At 48.9% G+C, this 15,052-nt stretch overlaps 1 protein-coding gene across 2 annotated transcripts in view; it reads left to right on the forward strand.

The window, feature by feature from the left end:
• The window catches only part of magixa (MAGI family member, X-linked a), a 98,669-nt gene that overhangs the window by 75,035 nt on the left and 8,582 nt on the right, over window positions 1–15,052 (forward strand). For both annotated transcript variants that reach the window (XM_075475883.1, XM_075475882.1), the window contains exon 18: window positions 13,223–13,296. In XM_075475883.1, coding sequence (XP_075331998.1) covers window positions 13,223–13,296 — 74 coding nt within the window. The remainder of the gene's footprint in view (window positions 1–13,222; window positions 13,297–15,052) is intronic.

Raw genomic sequence — 15,052 nt, forward strand, 5'->3', positions numbered from 1 at the left:
CAATCCAACTGACACGCCATCAATCCAACTGACACGCCAACAATCCAACTCACACGCCATCAATCCAACTCACACGCCAACAATCCAACTCACACGCCAACAATCCAACTGACACGCCAACAATCTAACTCACACGCCAACAATCCAACTCACACGCCAACAATCCAACTCACACGCCAACAATCCAACTGACACGCCATCAATCCAACTGACACGCCATCAATCCAACTGACACGCCAACAATCCAACTGACACGCCATCAATCCAACTCACACGCCAACAATCCAACTCACACGCCAACAATCCAACTCACACGCCAACAATCCAACTCACACGCCAACAATCCAACTGACACGCCATCAATCCAACTCACACGCCAACAATCCAACTGACATGCCATCAATCCAACTCACACGCCAACAATCCAACTCACACGCCAACAATCCAACTCACACGCCAACAATCCAACTGACACGCCAACAATCCAACTCACACGCCAACAATCCAACTCACATGCTGTCAATGCAACTGACACGCCATCAATCCAACTGACACGCCAACAATCCAACTCACACGCCAACAATCCAACTCACACGCAAACAATCCAACTGACACGCCAACAATCCAACTGACACGCCAACAATCCAACTGACACGCCAACAATCCAACTCACACGCCAACAATCCAACTCACACGCCAACAATCCAACTCACACGCCAACAATCCAACTGACACGCCAACAATCCAACTCACACGCCAACAATCCAACTCACACGCCAACAATCCAACTCACACGCCATCAATCCAACTGACACGCCAGCAATCCAACTGACACGCCAACAATCCAACTCACACGCCAACAATCTAACTGACACGCCAACAATCCAACTCACACGCCAACAATCTAACTGACACGCCAACAATCCAACTCACACGCCAACAATCCAACTCACACGCCAACAATCCAACTCACACGCCAACAATCCAACTCACACGCCAACAATCCAACTGACACGCCATCAATCCAACTCACACGCCAACAATCCAACTCACACGCCAACAATCCAACTCACACGCCAACAATCCAACTGACACGCCAACAATCCAACTCACACGCCAACAATCCAACTCACACGCCAACAATCCAACTCACACGCCAACAATCCAACTGACACGCCATCAATCCAACTCACACGCCAACAATCCAACTCACACGCCAACAATCCAACTCACACGCCAACAATCCAACTCACACGCCAACAATCCAACTCACACGCCAACAATCCAACTGACACGCCAACAATCCAACTGACACGCCAACAATCCAACTGACACGCCATCAATCTAACTCACACGCCAACAATCCAACTGACACGCCAACAATCCAACTGACACGCCATCAATCTAACTCACACGCCAACAATCCAACTCACACGCCAACAATCCAACTCACACGCCATCAATCCAACTCACACGCCAACAATCCAACTCACACGCCAACAATCCAACTGACACGCCAACAATCTAACTCACACGCCAACAATCCAACTCACACGCCAACAATCCAACTCACACGCCAACAATCCAACTCACACGCCAACAATCCAACTCACACGCCATCAATCCAACTCACACGCCAACAATCCAACTCACACGCCATCAATCCAACTGACACGCCAACAATCCAACTGACACGCCAACAATCCAACTGACACGCCAACAATCCAACTGACACGCCATCAATCCAACTCACACGACCATTAATCCAACTCACACGCCAACAATCCAACTCACACGCCAACAATCCAACTCACACGTCAACAATCCAACTGACACGCCAAAAATCCAACTCACACGCCATCAATCCAACTGACACGCCAACAATCCAACTCACACGCCAACAATCCAACTGACACGCCATCAATCCAACTGACACGCCAACAATCCAACTGACACGCCAACAATCCAACTCACATGCCATCAATCCAACTGACACGCCATCAATCCAACTGACACGCCAACAATCCAACTCACACGCCATCAATCCAACTCACACGCCAACAATCCAACTCACACGCCAACAATCCAACTGACACGCCAACAATCTAACTCACACGCCAACAATCCAACTCACACGCCAACAATCCAACTCACACGCCAACAATCCAACTCACACGCCAACAATCCAACTCACACGCCATCAATCCAACTCACACGCCAACAATCCAACTCACACGCCATCAATCCAACTGACACGCCAACAATCCAACTGACACGCCAACAATCCAACTGACACGCCATCAATCCAACTCACACGACCATTAATCCAACTCACACGCCAACAATCCAACTCACACGCCAACAATCCAACTGACACGCCAACAATCCAACTCACACGCCAACAATCCAACTCACACGCCAACAATCCAACTCACACGCCATCAATCCAACTGACACGCCAACAATCAAACTGACACGCCAACAATCCAACTCACACGCCAACAATCAAACTGACACGCCAACAATCCAACTCACACGCCAACAATCCAACTCACACGCCAACAATCCAAATCACACGCCATCAATCCAACTGACACGCCAACAATCCAACTCACACGCCATCAATCCAACTGACACGCCATCAATCCAACTGACACGCCAACAATCCAACTCACACGCCAACAATCCAACTGACACGCCATCAATCCAACTGACACGCCAACAATCCAACTCACACGCCATCAATCCAACTGACACGCCATCAATCCAACTGACACGCCATCAATCCAACTGACACGCCAACAATCCAACTGACACGCCATCAATCCAACTGACACGCCAACAATCCAACTCACACGCCAACAATCCAACTCACACGCCAACAATCCAACTCACACGCCAACAATCCAACTCACACGCCAACAATCCAACTCACACGCCAACAATCCAACTGACACGCCATCAATCCAACTCACACGCCAACAATCCAACTGACACGCCATCAATCCAACTCACACGCCAACAATCCAACTGACATGCCATCAATCCAACTGACACGCCAACAATCCAACTCACACGCCAACAATCCAACTCACACGCCAACAATCCAACTGACACGCCAACAATCCAACTCACACGCCAACAATCCAACTCACATGCTATCAATCCAACTGACACGCCAACAATCCAACTGACACGCCAACAATCCAACTCACACGCCAACAATCCAACTCACACGCCAACAATCCAACTCACACGCCAACAATCCAACTGACACGCCAACAATCCAACTCACACGCCAACAATCCAACTCACACGCCAACAATCCAACTCACACGCCATCAATCCAACTGACACGCCAGCAATCCAACTGACACGCCAACAATCCAACTCACACGCCAACAATCTAACTGACACGCCAACAATCCAACTCACACGCCAACAATCTAACTGACACGCCAACAATCCAACTCACACGCCAACAATCCAACTCACACGCCAACAATCCAACTGACACGCCAACAATCCAACTGACACGCCAACAATCCAACTGACACGCCAACAATCCAACTGACACGCCAACAATCCAACTGACACGCCAACAATCCAACTGACACGCCAACAATCCAACTCACACGCCATCAATCCAACTGACACGCCAACAATCCAACTGACACGCCAACAATCCAACTCACACGCCAACAATCCAACTGACACGCCAACAATCCAACTGACACGCCATCAATCTAACTCACACGCCAACAATCCAACTGACACGCCAACAATCCAACTGACACGCCATCAATCTAACTCACACGCCAACAATCCAACTCACACGCCAACAATCCAACTCACACGCCAACAATCCAACTGACACGCCAACAATCCAACTCACACGCCAACAATCCAACTCACACGCCATCAATCCAACTGACACGCCAACAATCCAACTGACACGCCAACAATCCAACTGACACGCCAACAATCCAACTGACACGCCATCAATCCAACTCACACGCCATCAATCCAACTGACACGCCAACAATCCAACTCACACGCCATCAATCCAACTGACACGCCAACAATCCAACTGACACGCCAACAATCCAACTGACACGCCAACAATCCAACTGACACGCCAACAATCCAACTCACACGCCAACAATCCAACTCACACGCCAACAATCCAACTCACACGCCAACAATCCAACTGACACGCCAACAATCCAACTCACACGCCAACAATCCAACTCACACGCCAACAATCCAACTCACACGCCAACAATCCAACTCACACGCCAACAATCCAACTGACACGCCAACAATCCAACTCACACGCCAACAATCCAACTCACACGCCAACAATCCAACTCACACGCCATCAATCCAACTCACACGCCAACAATCCAACTGACACGCCAACAATCCAACTGACACGCCAACAATCCAACTCACATGCTATCAATCCAACTGACACGCCAACAATCCAACTCACACGCCATCAATCCAACTGACACGCCAACAATCCAACTCACACGCCAACAATCCAACTCACACGCCAACAATCCAACTCACACGCCAACAATCCAACTGACACGCCAACAATCCAACTCACACGCCAACAATCCAACTGACACGCCAACAATCCAACTGACACGCCAACAATCCAACTGACACGCCAACAATCCAACTCACACGCCAAGAATCCAACTCACACGCCAACAATCCAACTGACACGCCAACAATCCAACTGACACGCCAACAATCCAACTGACACGCCAACAATCCAACTGACACGCCAACAATCCAACTCACACGCCATCAATCCAACTCACACGCCAACAATCCAACTGACACGCCAACAATCCAACTGACACGCCATCAATCCAACTCACACGCCAACAATCCAACTCACACGCCAACAATCCAACTGACACGCCAACAATCCAACTCACACGCCAACAATCCAACTCACACGTCAACAATCCAACTGACACGCCAAAAATCCAACTCACACGCCATCAATCCAACTGACACGCCAACAATCCAACTGACACGCCAACAATCCAACTGACACGCCATCAATCCAACTGACACGCCAACAATCCAACTGACACGCCAACAATCCAACTCACATGCCATCAATCCAACTGACACGCCATCAATCCAACTGACACGCCAACAATCCAACTCACACGCCATCAATCCAACTCACACGCCAACAATCCAACTCACACGCCAACAATCCAACTGACACGCCAACAATCTAACTCACACGCCAACAATCCAACTCACACGCCAACAATCCAACTCACACGCCAACAATCCAACTCACACGCCATCAATCCAACTCACACGCCAACAATCCAACTCACACGCCATCAATCCAACTGACACGCCAACAATCCAACTGACACGCCAACAATCCAACTGACACGCCATCAATCCAACTCACACGACCATTAATCCAACTCACACGCCAACAATCCAACTCACACGCCAACAATCCAACTCACACGTCAACAATCCAACTGACACACCAAAAATCCAACTCACACGCCATCAATCCAACTGACACGCCAACAATCCAACTCACACGCCAACAATCCAACTGACACGCCATCAATCCAACTGACACGCCAACAATCCAACTGACACGCCAACAATCCAACTCACATGCCATCAATCCAACTGACACGCCATCAATCCAACTGACACGCCAACAATCCAACTCACACGCCATCAATCCAACTCACACGCCAACAATCCAACTCACACGCCAACAATCCAACTGACACGCCAACAATCTAACTCACACGCCAACAATCCAACTCACACGCCAACAATCCAACTCACACGCCAACAATCCAACTCACACGCCAACAATCCAACTCACACGCCATCAATCCAACTCACACGCCAACAATCCAACTCACACGCCATCAATCCAACTGACACGCCAACAATCCAACTGACACGCCAACAATCCAACTGACACGCCATCAATCCAACTCACACGCCAACAATCCAACTGACACGCCAACAATCCAACTCACACGCCAACAATCCAACTCACACGCCATCAATCCAACTCACACGCCAACAATCCAACTGACACGCCAACAATCCAAATCACATGCTATCAATCCAACTGACACGCCAACAATCCAACTCACACGCCATCAATCCAACTGACACGCCAACAATCCAACTCACACGCCAACAATCCAACTCACACGCCAACAATCCAACTCACACGCCAACAATCCAACTGACACGCCAACAATCCAACTCACACGCCAACAATCCAACTGACACGCCAACAATCCAACTGACACGCCAACAATCCAACTCACACGCCAACAATCCAACTCACACGCCAACAATCCAACTGACACACCAACAATCCAACTGACACGCCAACAATCCAACTGACACGCCAACAATCCAACTGACACGCCAACAATCCAACTCACACGCCATCAATCCAACTCACACGCCAACAATCCAACTGACACGCCAACAATCCAACTGACACGCCATCAATCCAACTCACACGCCAACAATCCAACTCACACGCCAACAATCCAACTGACACGCCAACAATCCAACTCACACGCCAACAATCCAACTCACACGTCAACAATCCAACTGACACGCCAAAAATCCAACTCACACGCCATCAATCCAACTGACACGCCAACAATCCAACTCACACGCCAACAATCCAACTGACACGCCATCAATCCAACTGACACGCCAACAATCCAACTGACACGCCAACAATCCAACTCACATGCCATCAATCCAACTGACACGCCATCAATCCAACTGACACGGCAACAATCCAACTCACACGCCATCAATCCAACTCACACGCCAACAATCCAACTCACACGCCAACAATCCAACTGACACGCCAACAATCTAACTCACACGCCAACAATCCAACTCACACGCCAACAATCCAACTCACACGCCAACAATCCAACTCACACGCCAACAATCCAACTCACACGCCATCAATCCAACTCACACGCCAACAATCCAACTCACACGCCATCAATCCAACTGACACGCCAACAATCCAACTGACACGCCAACAATCCAACTGACACGCCATCAATCCAACTCACACGACCATTAATCCAACTCACACGCCAACAATCCAACTCACACGCCAACAATCCAACTCACACGTCAACAATCCAACTGACACGCCAAAAATCCAACTCACACGCCATCAATCCAACTGACACGCCAACAATCCAACTCACACGCCAACAATCCAACTGACACGCCATCAATCCAACTGACACGCCAACAATCCAACTGACACGCCAAAAATCCAACTCACATGCCATCAATCCAACTGACACGCCATCAATCCAACTGACACGCCAACAATCCAACTCACACGCCATCAATCCAACTCACACGCCAACAATCCAACTCACACGCCAACAATCCAACTGACACGCCAACAATCTAACTCACACGCCAACAATCCAACTCACACGCCAACAATCCAACTCACACGCCAACAATCCAACTCACACGCCAACAATCCAACTCACACGCCATCAATCCAACTCACACGCCAACAATCCAACTCACACGCCATCAATCCAACTGACACGCCAACAATCCAACTGACACGCCAACAATCCAACTGACACGCCATCAATCCAACTCACACGACCATTAATCCAACTCACACGCCAACAATCCAACTCACACGCCAACAATCCAACTGACACGCCAACAATCCAACTCACACGCCAACAATCCAACTCACACGCCAACAATCCAACTCACACGCCATCAATCCAACTGACACGCCAACAATCAAACTGACACGCCAACAATCCAACTCACACGCCAACAATCAAACTGACACGCCAACAATCCAACTCACACGCCAACAATCCAACTCACACGCCAACAATCCAACTCACACGCCATCAATCCAACTCACACGCCATCAATCCAACTGACACGCCAACAATCCAACTCACACGCCAACAATCCAACTGACACGCCATCAATCCAACTGACACGCCAACAATCCAACTCACACGCCATCAATCCAACTGACACGCCATCAATCCAACTGACACGCCATCAATCCAACTGACACGCCAACAATCCAACTGACACGCCATCAATCCAACTGACACGCCAACAATCCAACTCACACGCCAACAATCCAACTCACACGCCAACAATCCAACTCACACGCCAACAATCCAACTGACACGCCATCAATCCAACTCACACGCCAACAATCCAACTCACACGCCAACAATCCAACTCACACGCCAACAATCCAACTCACACGCCAACAATCCAACTGACACGCCATCAATCCAACTCACACGCCAACAATCCAACTCACACGCCATCAATCCAACTGACACGCCAACAATCCAACTGACACGCCATCAATCCAACTGACACGCCAACAATCCAACTCACACGCCAACAATCCAACTCACACGCCAACAATCCAACTCACACGCCAACAATCCAACTGACACGCCATCAATCCAACTCACACGCCAACAATCCAACTGACACGCCATCAATCCAACTGACACGCCAACAATCCAACTCACACGCCAACAATCCAACTCACACGCCAACAATCCAACTGACACGCCAACAATCCAACTCACACGCCAACAATCCAACTCACATGCTATCAATCCAACTGACACGCCATCAATCCAACTGACACGCCAACAATCCAACTCACACGCCAACAATCCAACTCACACGCAAACAATCCAACTGACACGCCAACAATCCAACTGACACGCCAACAATCCAACTCACACGCCAACAATCCAACTCACACGCCAACAATCCAACTCACACGCCAACAATCCAACTCACACGCCAACAATCCAACTGACACGCCAACAATCCAACTGACACGCCAACAATCCAACTCACACGCCAACAATCCAACTCACACGCCATCAATCCAACTGACACGCCAGCAATCCAACTGACACGCCAACAATCCAACTCACACGCCAACAATCTAACTGACACGCCAACAATCCAACTCACACGCCAACAATCTAACTGACACGCCAACAATCCAACTCACACGCCAACAATCCAACTCACACGCCAACAATCCAACTCACACGCCAACAATCCAACTGACACGCCAACAATCCAACTGACACGCCAACAATCCAACTGACACGCCAACAATCCAACTGACACGCCAACAATCCAACTGACACGCCAACAATCCAACTGACACGCCAACAATCCAACTCACACGCCATCAATCCAACTCACACGCCAACAATCCAACTGACACGCCAACAATCCAACTCACACGCCAACAATCCAACTGACACGCCAACAATCCAACTGACACGCCATCAATCTAACTCACACGCCAACAATCCAACTGACACGCCAACAATCCAACTGACACGCCATCAATCTAACTCACACGCCAACAATCCAACTCACACGCCAACAATCCAACTCACACGCCAACAATCCAACTCACACGCCATCAATCCAACTGACACGCCAACAATCCAACTGACACGCCAACAATCCAACTGACACGCCAACAATCCAACTGACACGCCATCAATCCAACTCACACGCCATCAATCCAACTGACACGCCAACAATCCAACTCACACGCCATCAATCCAACTGACACGCCAACAATCCAACTGACACGCCAACAATCCAACTGACACGCCAACAATCCAACTGACACGCCAACAATCCAACTCACACGCCAACAATCCAACTCACACGCCAACAATCCAACTCACACGCCAACAATCCAACTGACACGCCAACAATCCAACTGACACGCCAACAATCCAACTCACACGCCAACAATCCAACTCACACGCCAACAATCCAACTCACACGCCAACAATCCAAATCACACGCCATCAATCCAACTGACACGCCAACAATCCAACTGACACGCCAACAATCCAACTGACACGCCAACAATCCAACTCACACGCCAACAATCCAACTGACACGCCAACAATCCAACTCACACGCCAACAATCCAACTCACACGCCAACAATCCAACTGACACACCAACAATCCAACTGACACGCCATCAATCCAACTGACACGCCAACAATCCAACTCACACGCCATCAATCCAACTGACACGCCAACAATCCAACTGACACGCCAACAATCCAACTGACACGCCATCAATCCAACTCACACGCCAACAATCCAACTGACACGCCAACAATCCAACTCACACGCCAACAATCCAACTCACACGCCAACAATCCAACTCACACGCCATCAATCCAACTCACACGCCAACAATCCAACTGACACGCCAACAATCCAACTGACACGCCAACAATCCAACTCACATGCTATCAATCCAACTGACACGCCAACAATCCAACTCACACGCCATCAATCCAACTGACACGCCAACAATCCAACTCACACGCCAACAATCCAACTCACACGCCAACAATCCAACTCACACGCCAACAATCCAACTGACACGCCAACAATCCAACTCACACGCCAACAATCCAACTGACACGCCAACAATCCAACTGACACGCCAACAATCCAACTGACACGCCAACAATCCAACTCACACGCCAACAATCCAACTCACACGCCAACAATCCAACTGACACGCCAACAATCCAACTGACACGCCAACAATCCAACTGACACGCCAACAATCCAACTGACACGCCAACAATCCAACTCACACGCCATCAATCCAACTCACACGCCAACAATCCAACTGACACGCCAACAATCCAACTGACACGCCATCAATCCAACTCACACGCCAACAATCCAACTCACACGCCAACAATCCAACTGACACGCCAACAATCCAACTCACACGCCAACAATCCAACTCACACGTCAACAATCCAACTGACACGCCAAAAATCCAACTCACACGCCATCAATCCAACTGACACGCCAACAATCCAACTGACACGCCAACAATCCAACTGACACGCCATCAATCCAACTGACACGCCAACAATCCAACTGACACGCCAACAATCCAACTCACATGCCATCAATCCAACTGACACGCCATCAATCCAACTGACACGCCAACAATCCAACTCACACGCCATCAATCCAACTCACACGCCAACAATCCAACTCACACGCCAACAATCCAACTGACACGCCAACAATCCAACTCACACGCCAACAATCCAACTCACACGCCATCAATCCAACTCACACGCCAACAATCCAACTCACACGCCATCAATCCAACTGACACGCCAACAATCCAACTGACACGCCAACAATCCAACTGACACGCCATCAATCCAACTCACACGACCATTAATCCAACTCACACGCCAACAATCCAACTCACACGCCAACAATCCAACTCACACGTCAACAATCCAACTGACACACCAAAAATCCAACTCACACGCCATCAATCCAACTGACACGCCAACAATCCAACTCACACGCCAACAATCCAACTGACACGCCATCAATCCAACTGACACGCCAACAATCCAACTGACACGCCAACAATCCAACTCACATGCCATCAATCCAACTGACACGCCATCAATCCAACTGACACGCCAACAATCCAACTCACACGCCATCAATCCAACTCACACGCCAACAATCCAACTCACACGCCAACAATCCAACTGACACGCCAACAATCTAACTCACACGCCAACAATCCAACTCACACGCCAACAATCCAACTCACACGCCAACAATCCAACTCACACGCCAACAATCCAACTCACACGCCATCAATCCAACTCACACGCCAACAATCCAACTCACACGCCATCAATCCAACTGACACGCCAACAATCCAACTGACACGCCAACAATCCAACTGACACGCCAACAATCCAACTCACACGCCAACAATCCAACTGACACGCCAACAATCCAACTCACACGCCAACAATCCAACTCACACGCCAACAATCCAACTCACACGCCATCAATCCAACTGACACGCCAACAATCAAACTGACACGCCAACAATCCAACTCACACGCCAACAATCAAACTGACACGCCAACAATCCAACTCACACGCCAACAATCCAACTGACACGCCAACAATCCAACTCACACGCCATCAATCCAACTGACACGCCAACAATCCAACTCACACGCCATCAATCCAACTGACACGCCATCAATCCAACTGACACGCCAACAATCCAACTCACACGCCAACAATCCAACTGACACGCCATCAATCCAACTGACACGCCAACAATCCAACTCACACGCCATCAATCCAACTGACACGCCATCAATCCAACTGACACGCCATCAATCCAACTGACACGCCAACAATCCAACTGACACGCCATCAATCCAACTGACACGCCAACAATCCAACTGACACGCCAACAATCCAACTCACACGCCAACAATCCAACTCACACGCCAACAATCCAACTGACACGCCATCAATCCAACTCACACGCCAACAATCCAACTGACACGCCATCAATCCAACTGACACGCCAACAATCCAACTCACACGCCAACAATCCAACTCACACGCCAACAATCCAACTGACACGCCAACAATCCAACTCACACGCCAACAATCCAACTCACATGCTATCAATCCAACTGACACGCCATCAATCCAACTGACACGCCAACAATCCAACTCACACGCCAACAATCCAACTCACACGCAAACAATCCAACTGACACGCCAACAATCCAACTGACACGCCAACAATCCAACTCACACGCCAACAATCCAACTGACACGCCAACAATCCAACTCACACGCCAACAATCCAACTCACACGCCAACAATCCAACTGACACGCCAACAATCCAACTCACACGCCAACAATCCAACTCACACGCCAACAATCCAACTGACACGCCAACAATCCAACTCACACGCCAACAATCCAACTCACATGCTATCAATCCAACTGACACGCCATCAATCCAACTGACACGCCAACAATCCAACTGACACGCCAACAATCCAACTGACACGCCAACAATCCAACTCACACGCCAACAATCCAACTGACACGCCATCAATCCAACTCACACGCCAACAATCAGGCTGACATGTCTCCTCTCCTTGTCATGTCCCCTTGTCTCCTTCCCTTGTCTCATCTCCTTGTCTCCTCCCCTTGTGTCCTTCCCTTGTCTTCTCTCCTTGTGTCCTCAGAATCGTCCTCCCTGTCAGAAGGAGCCGAGCTCGACGTCGACAGTCGCGGGATCAAAGGCTCCAGAAGATCAAAGGTCAGTGTCACATCTGTCACCTTGGTCCTCAGAATATGTCGTACCAGAACCAGTACACAGTAAAAAGTACCAGTACACAGTAAAAAAGTACCAGTACATAGTAAAAAAGTACCAAAACACAGTAAAAAGTACCAGAACCAGTTCACAGTAAAAAGTACCAGTACATAGGAAAAAAATACCATAAGACAGTAAAAAGTACCAGTACACTATAAAAAGTACCAATACACAGTAAAAAGTACCAATTCAATTCAATTCAATTCAATTCAAAAATACTTTATTTATCCCAGAGGGAAATTAAATGTTGATGTAGCTCAATTAAATCAAGGAGTTATTATAGATGCTGATGGCTGTGGGCAGGAAAGATTTCCTGTAGCGGTCCGTTTTGCATCCAAACTGAAGAAGCCTTTGACTGAAGAGACTCTGTTTTCTGATAACAGTCTCATGGAGAGGATGTTCAGGGTTGTCCATAATTCTCTTGATTTTATGCAAAATCCTTCTTTGCATTATTGTCTCCAGAGGTTCCACAGTCGTCCCCAGAACAGAACCAGCCTTCCTTATCAGGTTGATGAGTCTTTTTAGGTCCCTGGTTCTGATGCTGCTGCCCCAACAGATGACGCAAGAGGAAATGACGCTCTCAACAACAGACTTGTAGAAGATCTGCAACATCTTGTTGCAAACCTTGAAGGACCTTAGCTTCCTCAAGAAGTACAGTCTGCTCTGTCCTTTCTTGTAGATTGCTTCACTGTTGTGTCTCCAGTCCAGTCTGTTGTCCACATGAACACCAAGGTATTTATATTCCTCAACCACCTCCACTTCTTCTCCCATGATGGAAACAGGGTTTGATCTGACCCTGTTTCCCCTGAAATCTACAATCATCTCCTTTGTTTTGTTAACATTCAAGATGAGATGATTGTTCCCACACCATGCCACAAAGCGGTCCACCAGCTCTCTGTACTCAGCTTCTTGTCCATCTCTGATACACCCGACAACTGCAGAGTCATCTGAATATTTCTGTAGATGACAGGAGTCTGACTTGTACTGGAAGTCTGAAGTGTACAGAGTGAAAAGGAATGGTGAGAGTACAGTCCCCTGTGGTGCTCCTGTGCTGCTGATCACCTGGTTAGACACACAATTCTTCAGTCTGACAAACTGTGGTCTGTTTGTCAGGTAGTCATTAATCCAGGTGATTGTTGAGGCCTCCACCTGAGTCTTCTGGAGTTTCAGACGAAGCAGATCAGGCTGGATTGTGTTAAATGCACTGGAGAAATCAAAGAACATGATCCTCACAGTGCTGCCTGCTTTGTCCAGATGACAGTGGGTTTGTTGAAGCAGGTGTATGATAGCGTCTTCAACTCCAACTCCATGGCGATAAGCAAACTGCAGGGGGTCCTGATATGTGCTGGTTTGCTTACACAGGTGGGTCAACAGGAGTCTCTCCAGGACCTTCATGATGTGGGATGTCAGGGCAACAGGTCTGTAGTCATTGATGACTGAAGGGTGAGTTTTCTTTGGTACCGGAACCAGACAGGATGTCTTCCACAACAGTGGTACCTTCTCTTGGGTCAAGCTAAGGTTGAAAAGGTGTTGCAGAATCCCACAGAGCTGCTCTGCACAGGCCTTCAGGACTCGGGGGCTGACACCATCTGGACCTGCAGCCTTGTTCCGGTTCAGTCTCTCCAACTGCCTCTTCACCTGACTTCTAGAAACAGAAAAGTGGGAGGGGGAGGCAAAGGGGACAGCAGCATCTCCTGATTGG

Source organism: Odontesthes bonariensis, chromosome 10 (genome assembly GCF_027942865.1).
Source record: "Odontesthes bonariensis isolate fOdoBon6 chromosome 10, fOdoBon6.hap1, whole genome shotgun sequence".
Taxonomy (NCBI): Eukaryota; Metazoa; Chordata; class Actinopteri; order Atheriniformes; family Atherinopsidae; genus Odontesthes; species Odontesthes bonariensis.